At 39.8% G+C, this 17297-nt stretch overlaps 1 protein-coding gene across 10 annotated transcripts in view; it reads right to left on the minus strand.

The window, feature by feature from the left end:
* Nucleotides 1-1789: 1789 nt before the first annotated feature.
* TRPM3 (transient receptor potential cation channel subfamily M member 3) overlaps nt 1790-17297 on the minus strand; it is a 376067-nt gene continuing 360559 nt past the window's right edge. For all 10 annotated transcript variants that reach the window (XM_062641264.1, XM_062641255.1, XM_062641248.1 and 7 more), the window contains 4 exons: nt 15054-15204; nt 14322-14521; nt 13291-13423; nt 1790-4047 (listed from right to left, as the gene is read on the minus strand). In XM_062641264.1, the coding sequence (XP_062497248.1) occupies nt 2598-4047; nt 13291-13423; nt 14322-14521; nt 15054-15204 (1934 nt within the window). In that variant the 3' untranslated portion in view covers nt 1790-2597. The remainder of the gene's footprint in view (nt 4048-13290; nt 13424-14321; nt 14522-15053; nt 15205-17297) is intronic.

Genomic DNA, 17297 nt, shown 5'->3' on the forward strand with positions numbered 1-17297 from the left:
CATCTGATTTTACATTTTATAGATAATGGCAAATTTTAAGAGGTAAATAAAGTGTCCTGTTTCATTTTACCTGGAATGTGTGCTCCAGATCAATAAAGTGCTGTATCCTGAACAGCTTCTGGGTTTGGCAAATTCCTTTACCCTGACAAACTAAGCAATGAAATCTATCACAGAGGACAGCCCTAAACCTTGAACTAATTCACTATGCATTGCTGAGGAATTTCTAGTGAATCTGAAGTTTCTCTAGAGTCAGCCAGTATTATGGTGACGGTGGAAGAGTCCATGAACAGTTTCAGCAGACATTCGTAAAAGTAACAAAGAAAATGAAGTGAGAATATCCCCCTCTACTCACCAAGGATAGACATATTTGGAGAAGCCTTAGGAGAAGGCTGCTATCAAAAGTTGGCACATTTGAAGCAGATTGTTAAATACAAGTTCCTTTGCCCTAAGGCATTTTGCTATTCAACAATCAGCCTGTGACAAGCATGCTTCATAATGCACAGAAAGGTTTCTGACCTTTCTCGGTGTTGCCATGTGACTGCAATGCTGCACATGGATGGCAAGGCAATTGCATAAACACGGTGTCTTGGTGGAGTTTAGCTCATTGAAAGCCTGATCAAATAGAAGAAAGCAAGGAACATGGTGGTACAGGAAGTATGAAACACATTGTGCTTAAAGTCCCCATGCTGCATTTCTTTATATCCTTAACTTTCCAATGTAGTGACTCAGTAACTAAATATTTTCAGCTTTTTTGCCTCTTTTCTTGAGGCTGATAGTTATTTTCATGTTTGGGTTTGTTGCCTTTCAGACTTAGCTCTCATATGGTGCTCGAAGTCTCCAAGGGTGAGCTCCCAGTTAGAAAATATCAGTCTGCATTTTCAAAGCTGTGTTAGAGATTTAGAAGATAATTTCCATTTAAATAATGGGAAGTATGTACTCCAATCACATGTTCATTTTTAATAACAAATAGAAGTTGGTTCTACACATATGTTGGTCTGTGTAGAGATGTTTTAATTTTTAATAGCATTAGCTTCAGCTCTTTACAAGCTTATAAGTTGTGATGTTACAAAGGATGTGAAATTTTGATTCCAGTTGCAGTTTATACTTTTCCACCCTTTTCCTGTCTTCTGCATACCCTTCCACCTGTGACCACTGTGGTATCTTCTCATGAGAAATTTGAAATTCTGGTTGACATTATGGACCCTTGGAACATGTATGGGGTCAATGGAATTACGACTATCTTCAATCAAAAGCCATACCTAGAAAGACTTTAGCCTACTGAAATACACACTGTGTAGTATGCTGCTGAATGGTGGAATCCTAGTCTCAACGGATGGCTTTTGCTGTTTACAGACATGTACAGTTTCACTTTGGTCCTTCAACTTACCTTAAAAGCATATACACTTTTTAGTGCTATCCAGTTCTCTGCCAAGAACATTCTCCCTTAAGCAACTTCAGTCTAATTGCATTAATCTGGACTGAGACTGATACATCTTGTATACTTTGAAATGTTCAATTATGGCTGTGTTATCATGAAAAAAAAAAAGAAAAAAGGTGTATATTTTTAGGAATAATGTAAGTGAATGATGAGAAAAATTGGCAGCTCAAACAGAACAGCAAGAAGAGTCTGGTAGCAGCCTGGTGGACAGATCTCCCCAGTTTGTATACCTAATGAAATGGAGCAGTGAGAACCTGACAATATTACAGTGCTGTGCTCTGATCACCCTGTTCTTACTGTTCTGTCACATCGTTTGTGATGTCAACATACTGATGTCAAATATGTCAACATACTGGTGACAAATGTGGTTAAAAAAATAAATATATACTATTCCACTTAATTACATTCATCCTGAGCTTGCTCAGCTGCACTAAAATCTGGAATGCCTGTTTTATACAGGTTATCACCTGATATTTTAACATAAATCTTTCCTCCATTTAAGTTGCAGTACAAAAGACATTTCATTTCCCTTTCTGCTCTTGAAAATACAAACTTTTTGTGGCACTAGAAGTTGATACAAAAAGAGACAAGTGAACGTTATGGTTGTTATCTTGTTCATTTTTCTTCATCTCCAGAAGTGTGGAATGCAAGGGATTTGGGAGACTTTAGGTTTGTTTGCTTCCATTTACTACAGAAATAAATGCTTTTCATCATCCATCACAACAGTGAAACAGATGAAAAAGAAGTTGTGATTGAAGTTTAGAACATCTAACTTGTACATGTCTTTTGCCAGTTAATTCCTGTATCCTGCAAACTTTAATGATGATCAAAGACCTTAGGATGCTTTCTAATAAAAGGCAGATTTCTGAACCTACTAATTTATTTCTTGTGACTTCATAAAGGGGCTAGTTATAACTGCTGTTTACTGAAAACTCTGTACAGCTTTAATCCCTCTCTTCTTCCTTAAGTGCAAATGTCAACTGGGGCAAGATGCAGTAACTCAGTGGGCAATGCTGAGACCAACAACGTACTCTCTTGACCAGTGCCTAATGCCAACTGGAGTTGGCAAAGAGTGACAAGAGAGATTTTTTAAGTTCTGCTAAGAAAGATGGACTGGAGAGCAGGTGACCCTTGGACTGCTGGTGAGCTTTGTCTAGGCCTAGCTGTGCTTGCTTTCAAAGCTGCGGAAAGCTCCCATTCTTGACAGTCTCCTCATGGACAGGTTGTCCCCCCTGCTCTCTGGCCTTGAGGACTTACTCCTCTGGAAAGGGTTTCGCAGGCCTGTTGCATTTCGCTGTCTGTCAAGTTTGTCGCTGATAGAGTAGCTCTTTCGTGTGTGCTGTGCATATAACATGTTGGACTCCTCTGCAGAGTAGCTGTTGGCCCGCTCTATTTTAGGAATTGGGATGCTGTTGGGCAGAGCTCTTGAAGAATTGCCATCTTGAGGAGATAAGGGGATCCCCTTTTTGTCTTTGGCCTCAATATCCTCATGATCAGAACTTGGGTGGCTTAGTTCAGCTTCTCTCTCTGGGTGGCAACATCCCAAGTCCTCCACTTTACCTCCAAGACTTCCAGGGAAACTGGCCCTCTCTGCGATGGCCTGGGGAGCACTCACACATCTTGTGTCAATACAGTCTGTAATACTTGTGTACTCTGCGGTCTTGACTGGGACACCAAGGCTGCTGAAGTAGCTCCGAGATGGAGAGAACATAAAACTGTGAGATTTCACAATTGGTGTTTCTTCTAGAATAAATGGAGTTGTAGCCAGATAACGACTGCTTTTAGATCGCTCTAAAGCATGATACAATGGAGGGTCTGAATCCCAGGGGATTTGACAATCTGTGATTTGTGAATAGTCTGAAGAAAATGCTCTTGTTTCTATTCCAGAGGTTTCCTCACAATCAAGACTCCTGCCAGAGATTTTTTCGCCAGGTGTACTGCTAATGTACGCACTGTTAGCCAAAATGGAGGAGGCTATGTGAGCCTGCAAAGCTGCATCTCCAGTACCAAGAATATTTATGGAGCTGTCGAGAGGCTCTGTGTCAGAATGAATCTCATCCATGGCAGAAACATAGATGTCAATACAAGAAGAAGGTCTTCTGGAGTCTGGGGCAATTGACAAAGTGCTGGTAGGGGCTAAGGGAATCTTTCCTTCTTTTGCTATCGAGTGGGAACTGATAGCTCGATGCAGGCTTGGAGACCTTTCCTTAAAAATGCTTTCAAACTTTTCCAGCCCACACTTGTCCTTCATGTTTGTTGCATAGAAAGAGTGGCTTCGCATGCGGGGTGTGATCGTAGGAGATGTTGGGGACATGGATTCCTCTCCAGTGGGATCTATGCTTTCTTGAAGCTTGTAAGTATTTCCTTCCTGACTATTGAAGCTACTCTGCCTCACAATGTAGGCTGCATCAGTACAGTCGGATGAGGTCCTGGATCGTATCTTGGTTGTCTCACCTCTTTCTATGCCAGTCAGTTTTTCTAGGGCAATCACCATTCGTCCCATCATATCTTCCAGCTGAGCAAGCCTAATGTCAACAGTCTGCAGAGACGCCTTCATGCAGTGCTCTCGCTCATTTACTTCTTCCAGTCGCATGGCCATGTTCTCTACCCTTAAAAAAAAGAGAAGAATTAAACATGTTAATTTCTACAAAGCAGTGAAGTTCAGGTAATAGGACACCAAAACAGACATGAAGAAACAGGTCTTAAAATTCAAAGCCAGTCTACACTACCTTAGCTGCTTCAAAACCCTGTAAAAATGGTTAAGCAAATAAATATTGCTTGCTCAGGAAATTGTGGGTTAAACCAAGGGTCTCTGCTGTGTAATGTAAAGGGAAATTTGGGTGTGCTGATGGCATCAAGCTGTGTGGTTTGGTTGATACATTGGAGGCAAGGGATGCCATCCAGAGGGACCCTGGCGTGCTTGAGAGGTGGGCTGATGCCAAGATCATGAATTTAACCATGCCAAGTGCAAGGTCCTACACCTGGGTCGCAGCAATCCCAGGCACAGCTACAGGTTGGGCAGAGAAGAGATTCTCAGCAGTCCTGCAGAGGCCTTGGTCAGCAAGAAACTGAACATGAGCTGGCTCCAGAGTGCGCTCGCAACCCAGAAAGCCAACCGTATCCTGGGCTACATCAAAAGGAGCGTGACCAGCAGGTCGAAGGAGGTGATCCTGCCCCTCTACTCTGCTCTCGTGGGACCTCACTTGCAGTATTGTGTGCAGTTCTGGTGTCCTCAACATAAAAAGGACATGGAACTGTTGGAACAAGTCCAGAGGAGGGCCATGAGGATGATCAGGGACTGGAGCACCTCCTGTATGAAGACAGGCTGAGAAAGCTGGGGTTGTTCAGCCTGGAGAAGAGAAGGCTGCATGTGCATGGAGACCTCATAGCAGCCTTCCAGTATCTGAAGGGGCCTATAAGGATGCTGGGGAGGGACTCTCCATTAGGGACTGTAGTGATAGGACAAGAGGTAATGGGTTAAACCTTAAACAGGGGAAGTTTAGATTGGATATAAGGAAGAAGTTCTTTACTGTAAGGACGGTGAGGCAGTGGAATGGGTTGCCGAGGGAGGTTGTGAATGCTCCACCCCTGGCGGTGTTCAAGGCTGGGTTGGACAGAGCCTTGGGTGTCATGGTTTAGTGTGAGGTGTCTCTGCCCATGGCAGGGGGGTTGGAACTAGATGATCTTAAGGTCCTTTCCAACCCTAGTCTTCTATGATTCTATGATCTTACTCTCATTTAGGCACCAGTCTAACTCTTGTTCTACCAACCTCTCCAACACAACAGATTAATGTTATTGCAAGCACAGGATATAATTCCATAGTTTATATATGGAAAGCAGTTGAATTTTTCTCATGTTATTAGTTATCTGTGCTGCTATTTGATTCTATGATTCTATCCCAGGGACTGTGTTATTACAGAAACATTACTATGATTTGCTGCCTCTTTGCTGCCAAAACTTCTAATTAGGTTGTTATGAATGAGTAACACTTAGAGCAGACACCACATGACATCCCAAGTTGTGCCACAGGCAGGATCACCACAGCTACTTGCAGATCTAAATAATATAATGAAAGTGGTCAATGTGCCATAGAAGGTAGGTAACATCCCATTTTTTTTTTTTTAATGGTGTTTGCCCCAGGGTAAAACATAGCTAGTGCTATGTGGAGCTAAGGAGATAATTTCTTTGTTCTCTGATTAATCTTTAGCTCATCTTTATATACATATGAGCTCGTAAATACATATATATATAAAATAAAAAGTATAAGCTATTATATTGACTGTGGGTAATATCAAGTAAAGTATGCATAAAAACTGCGGGGAGGAAGTTCTGATCCAACCATACACAACCTAGATAAGGTACACACGGTAAGATTTCTCCATTAGTGTGATTGTGCTTTCTGTAGTCTGTGTTAATAGGTTAGAGATTGACATGATGGCTTTTAAAGTTATTTTTTAGCTACCTATTCTAACATATAAAGAAACAGATTAAAGTATTAATAGGTAATAATTTAATGTGTGATCCTAATTTAAACTTCAGTATACTTGATCTGCACTATTGGTCTGTCTCATTTTAAAATTATTTTTGACTTTAAGGTAAATTTTGTACAAATTCATACTGATGGCTTTCAACCATTTCAATTTTCTGGTTTCTAAAACATCTCTACTAAAGGTTTGGTGTCCCCTAATTTTACGCAGTGAAAGTGTCTTTAGCACATATGAAATTTCTTCTTGCAATTATTTTCTCTGATTGTAGCTCCTATGGCAGGCCAGGGACCTCCATTATCTGCCAAAATAGTATAAAAAGCAACACATTTATATAGTTATCTTTGTGTGATTTTTAAGGTTACAATTCTGGTTTTTCCATTCCTGTAAACACTGAAAAATGAACAGAGAAATAACAGGTACCAAATGGCAGGATTTCTACACTTTTCTGTTCACAAGTCTCTTATTCTCTGCCTGTTGGTGCAATTCATACTCAAATATTAATTGGCACCCTGTCAATCATAGTCAGGGTTTCTGATGAGGTAAGTATCATCTTCTACTAGTTGAATTTCCACAAGCACAACTGACCTGGAACTGGCAACACCATAAACACTCTTTCTTGCCCAGAAGGAAACCAGATTTTAGCAATGAATGAGTATTGGGTAGCATTTATGCCTTGTTAATTAATGCACAGATATTCAGCTGGTGAAACACTAAGGTCTGACTGCCTCATGGTAATGAGCAACAGCAACCTGCCTGTGCAAGAAAGTGTGACACCACTCCCTACAGCAAGTCTCACATTCCTGTGAAATATAGGCTTTCTCTGTTGAAGATCATGAGTTTTGAAAGCACAAGCACAGCAAATCCAGTGCAAAGAAGTAACTGTATTGCTGCCATCAGACTTCAACAGAATGATCAGGTAAGAAATAAACTAGCAGTTTCAAAGAATCTCATTCTACTCATCATGGCAAGGGGTTGGAACTTGATGATCTTAAGATCCTTTCCAACCCTAACTGTTCTATGATTCTATGATCTGGCTACCATTTAGGCACTAGTCTAACTCTTGTTCTACCAACTTCTCCAACACAACTGACTAATGTTATTGCAAGCACAGGATATAATTCCATAGTTTATATATGGAAAGCAGTTGAATCTTCCCACATGCTATTAGTTATCTGAGCTGCTATTTTATTGAAAACAATTATAATTTTGAAATATCAGCTAATAATTGAATGCCTCATCACACATTCATATTCTGTAACAACTGTTCCAAGGCGATGAAGAGATGCAACATCACGATTTTAGGGTTGTCCAGTCCTATGGAACAATTTCAGAAACCTCCTGGATTTTACTTGAGAATGCTCAGATTATGGCCAAAAAGAAACATTTACCCACCTAAAGCTACCCAAGAACTGGAATATTTATAACATTCTGTCATTCTGTGAAGGTAACAAGCTAACTGAACATTTCCTTTTTCTTTTTCTTTATTTTTTATCTTTATCTTTTTCTTTTTTTTTTTTCTTTGCGAGATGTACGCAAGTGAAATAATTCTTAATACAAACATAGCCAGCTGAACCATTGTGCTTGGTTGCGTATCTGGTATCTGGAATATGAGTACAACTGTCCATAGCGAAGTAAGCCTTGCATACTGTATTCCCATGAGGGCTGTACAATGCTACTGAATGCAACTAATGCATCATAAGAAGAACCTAGAGTCATACCTTGCAGGTACACATTCATGTATTTGTTCTGCCTTCCCTGAACATGATCTATTAGCTACTGACAGAGGCACAGAGTGTAAAACCAGTGGTATTGCTGGCCAAGATGAAGAGAGACTTCTGAGTTACGTATTCTGTTGGTTGCTGTGGAATTATCACAGATGTGAGTGCATTGATAGTTTTGGGAAATTTATGTAGAAACTCCACAAGATAAGGATACTGCAGTCTGGGTTCAGAAACCAGAGGTACAAAGAAATGTGCATAGATAACTGAAAAGTACATAACTGTATTTACAGTGGATTGACCCTGACTGTAATAGCCTGAGTGATGATGATCTCCAAAACCAAAGCTACTAGCTGAACTCAGTTATTTTTTGTTATATATATTGCATATGGCCACTCCCAGACCTTTTAACTAATATTTATTCTTTTAAGTAGTGATATTTTATATTAGTTTAATGTTCAGCTCAATCATTCATCACACACAACAGCACCATGCTCTGGGAGTAATCCTACTACAAACATAATAAAATCACATCAGCCAAACACTGTGGTCATAAAAGAATATGTTCTGGAGAAATACAATCATAATCTGGTCCTCAGTAAGTTTTATTACACAAAATCTTTTATTTTCCCATTTTTTTTTATTATCTTGTACTCAGTGAATAGACAGCTAGAGCTGTATTTCCTTCAGCAACAGTTTTGAAATACAATCCTATTTCAAAATAAGAATGACCAAGTTTTGCTTTGCATTTTTTGCCCCATGTGTGTTGGAGACAGTATAAACCTTTTGGGGGTCTCACAATACCCATGTATGATGCCTTCATTGCACCTGTGCTTTGCCTTACAGCAATATTTATCCAATGTATGAGAAGGCACAAGCCATCAAAACAGATGGGAATGAAAACAGAAAAAAAGGAGGCTACATGTAAAATATGTATTAAACGTGTTCTCCTGAAGCTCAACAATTTCTAATAGTGAAACAAGCCTAGGTTATCTGAAGACCATATTCAGTAACCAGGAAATAAATAAAAGGCCATAACTGGGAAGTTGGCAAAGATTTTATATTACTTTTGATGAGCCTTTTAAATTATGGTTTGGGAGATGATAGCTTTTGCTGGCATTCATTTTGGTTATATTTATTTTTAACTTTTGCAGGTCAGATCATCAATAATGTAACTGAAATAATGATTTAATTGGAGTAAGTCACTCTTTTCAGCAGCAGACCAATTAACTGAATGCTAGTTCACAAGTCTCTTCTGTGAACCTATGTCTATTTTTAAGGTATGATTTGTACTTCAAAATCCTTTTCAGCTGCTGCAAAGACTGTAGACAATGAAAGTCACTTACAGAGGTATCTACCTGCTTGTTATAAGCTTCTGTACAATGGTTTGATTTAAAGAAACTGCGGACAGCATTTCTCAAGCACGTAACAAGCCATTGGTACTTTGCCTGACATCTTTCGGTAAAGCACTGCTAATGCAAGTAGTCAGCCAATTTTCTTAGATGCAGTGGTTTCTGCAGGCTAAGGACATTGGGTTGTCCTCGTTGCTTTCCCATGTGGAGCCTAAGACCACTTAACTCTTTGTGACCACGGAGAGAGGCCGCGGGATTCACAGACCTCTCCTGCTGTCACTCTGCATATATGGCCTGGCCCAGCAGGCTCAGTAATGGCCCTTTTACCAACCCAGATCTATTTCTGTGCACTTTGGCATGCCATCTCTGAACTCAAGACAATAACTATGTCTTAATTCACATGCATCCTGTTAGTGTAATTGCACTGCAAACTATAAAGTGTTAGGGTGCTGTAGTAATGAACACCATATAGTACCAAAGATGACATAGTAACATCTACTCCAGCCAGATTATCTGCTTTTTAAATACTGTTAGGATGTGATTCTGCTCCCTTTGGAATCAACAAGAGGTTTTGCATTGGGTTTGAAAGAGTCAAGACCTGTCCATGTAGATAAAATACCTTCTGAAGAGATTGTTTTAGTGGCTTCATGCCAGATCAAGGAAAAAAATTCAGTATTTATCAAATTACGCATGCCTCTGTGCAGGTCAAAATATGCCACTGAAAAACTTCATGGTGACTAGAAAGGAAGGCTCTCCAGGAAAAGTTATGATTCGTCTGCCTCAATGAAGTGGATTTGTCCAACTTTGTTTTCCTCATGGGTCTCCAGGAGATTCACCAAGATTTGCCTAACCTTATAAATGCAATTAGGGAAACACCTGCAGCTTTGTACTGCTTTGTGTTTTTCTGACTAGTCAATCACTTCATCTGAGTGCATCACTAACCTGCAGCTACTCCCATGTGCTCATGACAGATTCTAGTCAGTGAGCTACTCCACCAAGTTACTAACTGGAGTCAGGGAAAGACAAACGTCAAGCATGGTTTTTGATGTCAAACGTCATTTCAAGCTTTTAACTTCAGAATATGAAAGGATCAGGTAAAAGAGAGATTCTGTATGGTGACACCAAATCTGGACACCTCAGTGGTATTCTTTTTTAGAAAAGTAAGATGATTGCTGAATCAAAAAGGGCCCCCACTGGATGCCAGGGTGAAAGTAGGAACTGAAACTTCTTGTAGGTGAGTCAGACAAGGTGCTGTGGTCTGACACAGCACAGCCACTGACCGCTTAGCTGAAATTGTTCATTTACACCCAAGCCAATGCAGAAAGAAATGGGATGTCCTGTTGTTTTCCTGAGCTCCTAACCTGTCTGGGACCTTCCTAGGCTGAGCCTCAGAGCAAGGCTCTCTTTCCATCTCCCATTTCCCCTCCAGTGCTAGCCCCTATAATCCCTCTTCCAGGAGTACTGTGTTTTGCACCTATGATATGCAGCTGTTCTTCCTCCAAGTAGGACTGGGGGCACTCTGATAAATCCATTGCTAAGTAGGAGCTGCTCAAGCAATTGGTGGGCGTATCAGAGGCACATGGAGGGAAGGCAGTGAGCAGTCCAGGTCCAGGTGCAGGTATGTCACACAGGGATTGTCCTGGCCATTCCTTCTTGATCCTGTATCCTGCAACTTCCTGCAAATGGAATTTCTTCAGGGGGAACTTCACTCACATGTGTGGGGCTTTCTGGTTTGATTTGACGTTGTGTAAAGCTGAGTTAATTGGACAGATGACTAAACTGATACCTCATGGCATTGTGCTTGGTGCCTGGTCTACTACTACAGGCTAATGACTGGACACTGGAAGAGAAACTGTAGTCTTGCATCTTCTATATTTTTTTATCTCTTGTTTATCATACAAAGATGTCTTTACATAGAAACTATAAAGTGTAAATCTGGATTTTAAATATTTGAATGTTCCACAGGTTAAAAACAAACAAACAAACGTTTGAAGTTTTAGATTAAGAACACTTCAAGGAAATCTTCCCTGGCCATAACTGCAGGCAAAATGAAAGACTTGGGCATCTAGTTTTTAAAACGTGTGTTATTTAGGATACTTGGGTATCTCTGATTTCTCAAGCACCTTTTAAAGTATTCCTCAGATCGTTGATGTATTTGAACTTGCCTTATGTGGTAAAGCATTGCAGTTGGTTTGGCAAGGAAATAAGAGAGCTATTATGAATTGAGAAACTGTGCTCACCTGGGATTTAATTGCTGCAAGTACTAGTAGTGTGTTTGGGTCTGGGAGTGTCCCCGGTACATCATGGGGTCGCTACCGTTGTCTCCCTTACACAGCTGGGGCATACTGGTTTCCACATTACACTGTTGACTGAGGTAAATGGATTTTTAAAGAACTACTTCTCTGTAGGGCTCAGGTGCTTGTCTTCATTTAGGATTCATAATCTTGAACTCTCTTCTGGAATGAGGTGCTTTAGGCTATTCATTTAAAATAGAGATAAGGGCTTTTTTCCTATAAAGTAGGTCCAACACAGAGACAGACTGGACTTCAAGGCCTTAGTGCATGTCCCAAATACGAAGGTCTCAGGTGGATCACTTCTTATTTACAGAGGCTTCAAACATGCCTCTTTTTTTCCACGGCCACCAAAAGGAAAGCTATGGCCAAACAGAGATTTGAACCTGAATTGATGATTTTCAGGTGAGTTCTCTGACCACTAGACTATAAGAATATAAGAAAAAAAGGCACACAGTTGGATGACCAACCAATTTACACCATGATCTTGCTTTGAAGAACATGTAATTCTTCCCCCCTTATATTCTCCAGCCTCTAAGCATTTACTGCTCAGGAAATTAATGGACTCAGTATGATCTCAGTGTATTTTGCAGTCTTTACTGGATTTTTCTTCCATAAACTTACCTAGTCTCTGTTTGAACCCACGTGTACTTTTAGCTGACATCATCAGCTTCTTTTAGACCTTAGCAGCTTTCAAGAATTTGCTCTGTTCCACTACTTACCGCATGGAAAAATCACCGATTCTGGTTTATTTTGAACCTGGGATCCTGCTAGGTTAATCTGTTGCTGCCCTATATCTTGTTCTGGGACAGACAGCAAACAGTTGATTTCTACTCATCCTCTCCTTGCACTCATAATTATACAGACCTCTGTAATTTCATTCTTCATTTGTCTCTTCTAGTCCAACCAGAGCTGAATCACTTGGCAATTCTTTAAGAGGAAGTCACTCCATGGCTTACCGTATTTCCCCTCTATTACCCTTTTCTAAGATACGTATTTTTAGGAGTGCTGTTTTCAGTAATGCGATAATTAAAGGATTTTATATCTACTAATCCTGCTCTGGGACAGATTTATTTCAAAACCAAATTAAAAAGGTGTTTGCTTGCCTAGAGAAAACATGTCTTAGGCATAGCTGCATCAGGAGCAGTGCTAGAAGACTGTGTATAAGGAGAAAAGTGTTACATCTGTGTAACCAATTACAATGACAACTCACCTGACCTCTATATTCAGCTTATTGTGGAGTACTCAGGCAATGGACTATTCAGTGGTTCATAAATTTTTTTTAGTATCTGACAAGATATTGCCCTAAAATATTTATGGGTAACAGGACTACGAATCAAATAACAAACTCTGTCCTCAAAATTTAACTCTGTTGCTCAGCTGCCATGGAATGAAAGCATATAAGCACCGCAGCAGATTAACAGATTTATGAATTTCTAGGACTGATCAATTTAAAGACTAGCAACTTCCACTAAATTAGCATATTACCCTTGTCCTCTGTTTATTTCATTGCTGTAGGTGAAGTATCTATTTCCTTCTAAATTAATAGCTGAATCCCTATTGCTTTCAAAGAAACAAACTTATTTAGCAAAGCTATCCTGAAACAAGACTGAACGGCTAGTAGGTCAGTGCTAAAGCCATAGTTTTAATTTAGGAACTCTTATTTACCCTCCCACTGTGTTCTGACCACTTGTGCCCCTAAGGTTGTGCTTTAAGAACTGAAATGTAAGGATAATTTGTGTTTCTCACTATGTATGTCAGTTGTGTTCTAATACAATTGGAAAGATTCATGTTTTCAAAACTTTGAGGAACATTGGAATATTTGCTTTAGCACAAAAAAAAAAAAAAAAGAAGAAATTCACCACCTTTTATCATTCTACTTTTTAGTTAAGATATTAAAAATACCTCATATATTTCCCTTTCAAGAAGAAGATAAGAAAGGTGAGAATGGCAACAGAAACACATTTCCAGATCAACTTATAGGGAAAAGACAGAAAAGTGCACCTTTCTGAAGTGACACGGATTCTTTCATCATTGGAGGAATTGAATCTGTCATCCTTTTCTCTAAAATATTCTTCTATGCACTGCTCTTCAAAATCATGGACTTTTTTCAGTTCATCCTCAGTTATGAAAAGTTCTGTGGAAACAGTGGGAAAATGTGAATTTGGCAAAGATTAACACATGAAATTAACTACATTCCTCTTATTGTGGAATTCATGGAATAAACTTTCAAAAGCAGGGTTCAAATTTATCTGGCAATTTAATTATCTGCTGGTTAGAAGCAGATAGATACAGCTAATTGCGCTTGCATCTCCAGTGCTATCACATGCCTCCAGCTCTCTCCTCACAAAAAAGTGGGCTGTGGCATGGCTAATATTGGGAAGATATGCGTATCCCTAAGCTCTCTGCCTCTGGCATGTGCATTGGCGGAGGCGGAGATCTTCTACTTTGACAAACTGGATAAGAGAAAAGGAGAAAAAGTGTTATCAAAATAATCTGTCAGGGTTTCCATCATGCCTAAGGAGGCTCATATTAAAAGCGATTGGAAAAACTACTCCTCCAGTTTGAGTCAGTGTCAAGAAAAGAACATGTGTCTACAAAGTAGCTACTTCATCTCTCAGATTATCCAGGCAAAAAGTGTTTTGGGCAGAAGTATGTGCTGTTTGCTGAAAAAGTAGAATGCATTCTTCATGTCTTCTGAAGTAAAACTGAGGTCTGGAAGTGCAATGGACTCTTAGAAGATTTCCAGCAATAACAGACTTCTAGCAACAGCAAAACAAACCATATTCCTTTGAAGGAATAAAGGGGGGAACAATCCCAAAAAATCCCAGAAAAATGTAGCCTCATTAATACTTGAGGAGAACTAAGGGCTGGGGAATGCAGGTAAAACTGATTCAGGTAAGATTTTTGCAGTTAAAAGTAGTTTTCTGCTGGAAAGGTTATCAGTGTGCTGGACTTAGCCTTTATTCATGTCAAATACTAGATATTACCAAGGGCACTGGAAAGTGCCTCTCTGTAAATTGTCTGAGGCTTACTTAATCCATAGTCTTTCTCATCCGGGTCACTTTCATGCTTCCGCCATCTGCAGCAGAGGTGTTGGAATATCATAGTCATATGGCTGAAAATGATCAGAGGAGGTGGGAGAACAGGTCTTTCGTGAAATGTCATGATTAGCTGATACCTTTGAAACTTCCATACTTGATTGGATATGGACTTGACTTCAAAAAATGTATTGCTAGAAGACAAGAGGAGGAAAACAACAAAGATTGAAATGGTTTTGGGTACTTCGCCAAAGCTGATATGACAGCACCTTCTCTAGATGTATTTCACTATTAGTGATAAATGTTGCCTTGCAAAAAGAGGAACAAAAGAAAGTTTGTGCTTCAGGAAAACACAGTGGCAATCAGTCATTCTGAAGTATCACTGTACATCTGCTCTGCATAATCAAGGAGCCTTACAACAACCCAATAAGAAAGGGAAGTATTTTCATTCTTGTTTTCCCTATTAGGAGTGAAAGATGCTACGACTGAACTTTAAGTATTCTGGCTTCTCTGCCATGATTCCCATGGAGTCTTTGTTGTTGGAAATGAGACAATGTGAAGAACTTGGCATTTCCCTCTATACCTGGAGACAAGCTACTCCCTCTGTCCCTCTCACCTTCACATCCTCTGAAAACGGGTCTTAGCCAAAGTTTTTAGTTTAGCAGCCTTCTTAGGCTTTGGGTAACGTGCATCCCCCCCAGTCTGTATTTGCAGTATATCACTCACTTGAAAACAGCAATAAGCAGGTTCACCAAAAGGATGTTTGCAACCAAGAGGTAACAGGCCATGATGGCAGGAACAATCCATGCTCCTGTCTTGCAGGGAGGTAGCTGAATTATTTTGCCATCTTCTCTGGTTTCATTTTGACCACAAGGAGCTGGGAACGAGATGCAAAATGGGAATGAATCTTATTTTTTCTGTGCATTTTACAGAAATATTTAGATATAGGTAAAGATTTGCCAGCCAAAGCAATTATCTTCCAAATAATAATTACATTGATGCTCCCCTCCAAGAAGTCTGCACCTGGTATCACAGATTTTACAAGCTACAGTTCTTGTTATTGTGTCCTATTTGACATGAATATCAAGATATTCCCCTCAGAAATTGCAGGAGACATGCCTGGTGTGACTAAGCTGTCTGGTTGCATACAGCTAAAATATCATGGTATTCTGGTCGTAATTAGTGACTGTGCAAACAAAACAGTCAAAATGTTTAATCCTGGAGAAACCTTATGTATTTTTTCTTTTATTGGTGAAAGTTCTTTTTTTTGATTGATATAAAAATGTGATAAATAGCATAAGGATGTGATAATGTGACAAACAGCATAAGGAAAAACAAGGACATGAAAGTAAATCAAAAAGGAGACATTTATTACTGTGTGCACTGCCCTCAGCCCTTCTGAGACATACTCATAATGACCCTCTGCTATTAAGGACTTTTGACTGCGTGCCTAGAAACAGTGGGGGAGATTATCAAGTCTTTACTGTAACAGGTAAAGGGACATGTAGGCAGCAGAGTTGCCACCTGTTTCTTCCCCAAATGTTTTGGAACCAAAATGTTCTTAGTATTAATATTGCAGAAGTGAAGCAAGGGGAGAAAAAACATTGCTAAATTGTTGCTTTGATTATTTTTTACATGCCTTCCTGTGCTGTGGTGGGTGACGTTCATATGCAAGCGTGGGTTTAGTTTATGTTTTTCTAGCCTCAGTCCTACTCATCCTAAACACCTCTGTAATCAGCTTTTCAAGCAAAGAATTGAAGCAGCAGCTTACATATGCAAACCATCTTAATAAATTTTGCACAGCACTACAGCTAGCTTCCCCTCTTCTCCATCAAAAAGAAGTTTTCACTGAGGGATTTTCAAAGTGCTCAGTACTGCCTCCGTTCCTGCTGGTATCGGTGAGAGTTTCACACTGATTTCACAGACAACAAAATTTGCCAATGCCCTGTGTTTTGTAAAATTCCGTCTTATGTCAACAAATCCATGATTTCCAATACCAACTACTACTCCTTCTCAGAAAGGTCCTTCTGAAGTTGGTTCACAACTCAACTTTTACAGGCAGCTCTGTTATGTCTGGACCCGTGGTATCATTAGTCCTTCGTACTTACTTCTCACTAACATGCTCACATGTTGATTCAGAGCTACAAAGTCCAAAACAACACAGTACCAAAACCCATCATGATTTCACCAATAACAGAAAAATGATGTATCAGTCGATGAAACCTGTTGCCCTTTTGTGTGCTGAAGAACAGAATAAATAATGGTGAGATGCAAAAAAGAAGAAATCAGTGAAGAACATATTTTAAACCTTAGATCAATGAGATAAAAATCTCAGCTCAAAGTCTGGTTACAATTATGTTATCCAACTTTTTTATATTGAGAAAAAACAATTTGATCTGAAAAGTAAAATCAGCCTTGATACCTACAAAGATAAAAATTATTTCTCCAGCTTTATTTGCCTACAACAGAGCATTTAGAATACCATTAATGCACCCCTGTTGTTTTATTCTGCCAGTGATGGCCAAATTAGACTTCCTACAACAAAAAAAATTAGCCTCCCAATCCAAGTATGTAGACTCACAGGCACATCTTATTTCCTTGCTTTGGTATGATGGGGTAGTTTGCTTTCTCCCTGTCTGGGTGCCAACATGATGGCCAGCTACGGATCTCAGAATCTGGACAACAGCACTTGCTGTTTGCTAATGAGCAAAACAGGACAGTGCATAAATATGATCTGGTAATCAGTGTAAGTTGTATTATTCACCCCTACAGTACTTTCACTTGAGCTTCACTCCCAAGCAGGACTCTACCGTGTCAGGTCCCCATTTGATTAGAGTCAGTGAGCCAGGGCTCCCTCCGTGGAAATGATGCACTTTCCATAAAGCCAAAGCTTCCGCTTGCTGTGTACTGTGTCTCATCCCCGAGGGAACTGCACCTGCCCTTCATGTCTAACATGGTTTGACCATTTTA

The sequence above is a fragment of the Pezoporus occidentalis genome, unplaced genomic scaffold (genome assembly GCF_034315485.1).
Source record: "Pezoporus occidentalis ecotype Australia unplaced genomic scaffold, CSIRO_AGI_Poc_V1 ctg117, whole genome shotgun sequence".
Classification (NCBI taxonomy): Eukaryota; Metazoa; Chordata; class Aves; order Psittaciformes; family Psittacidae; genus Pezoporus; species Pezoporus occidentalis.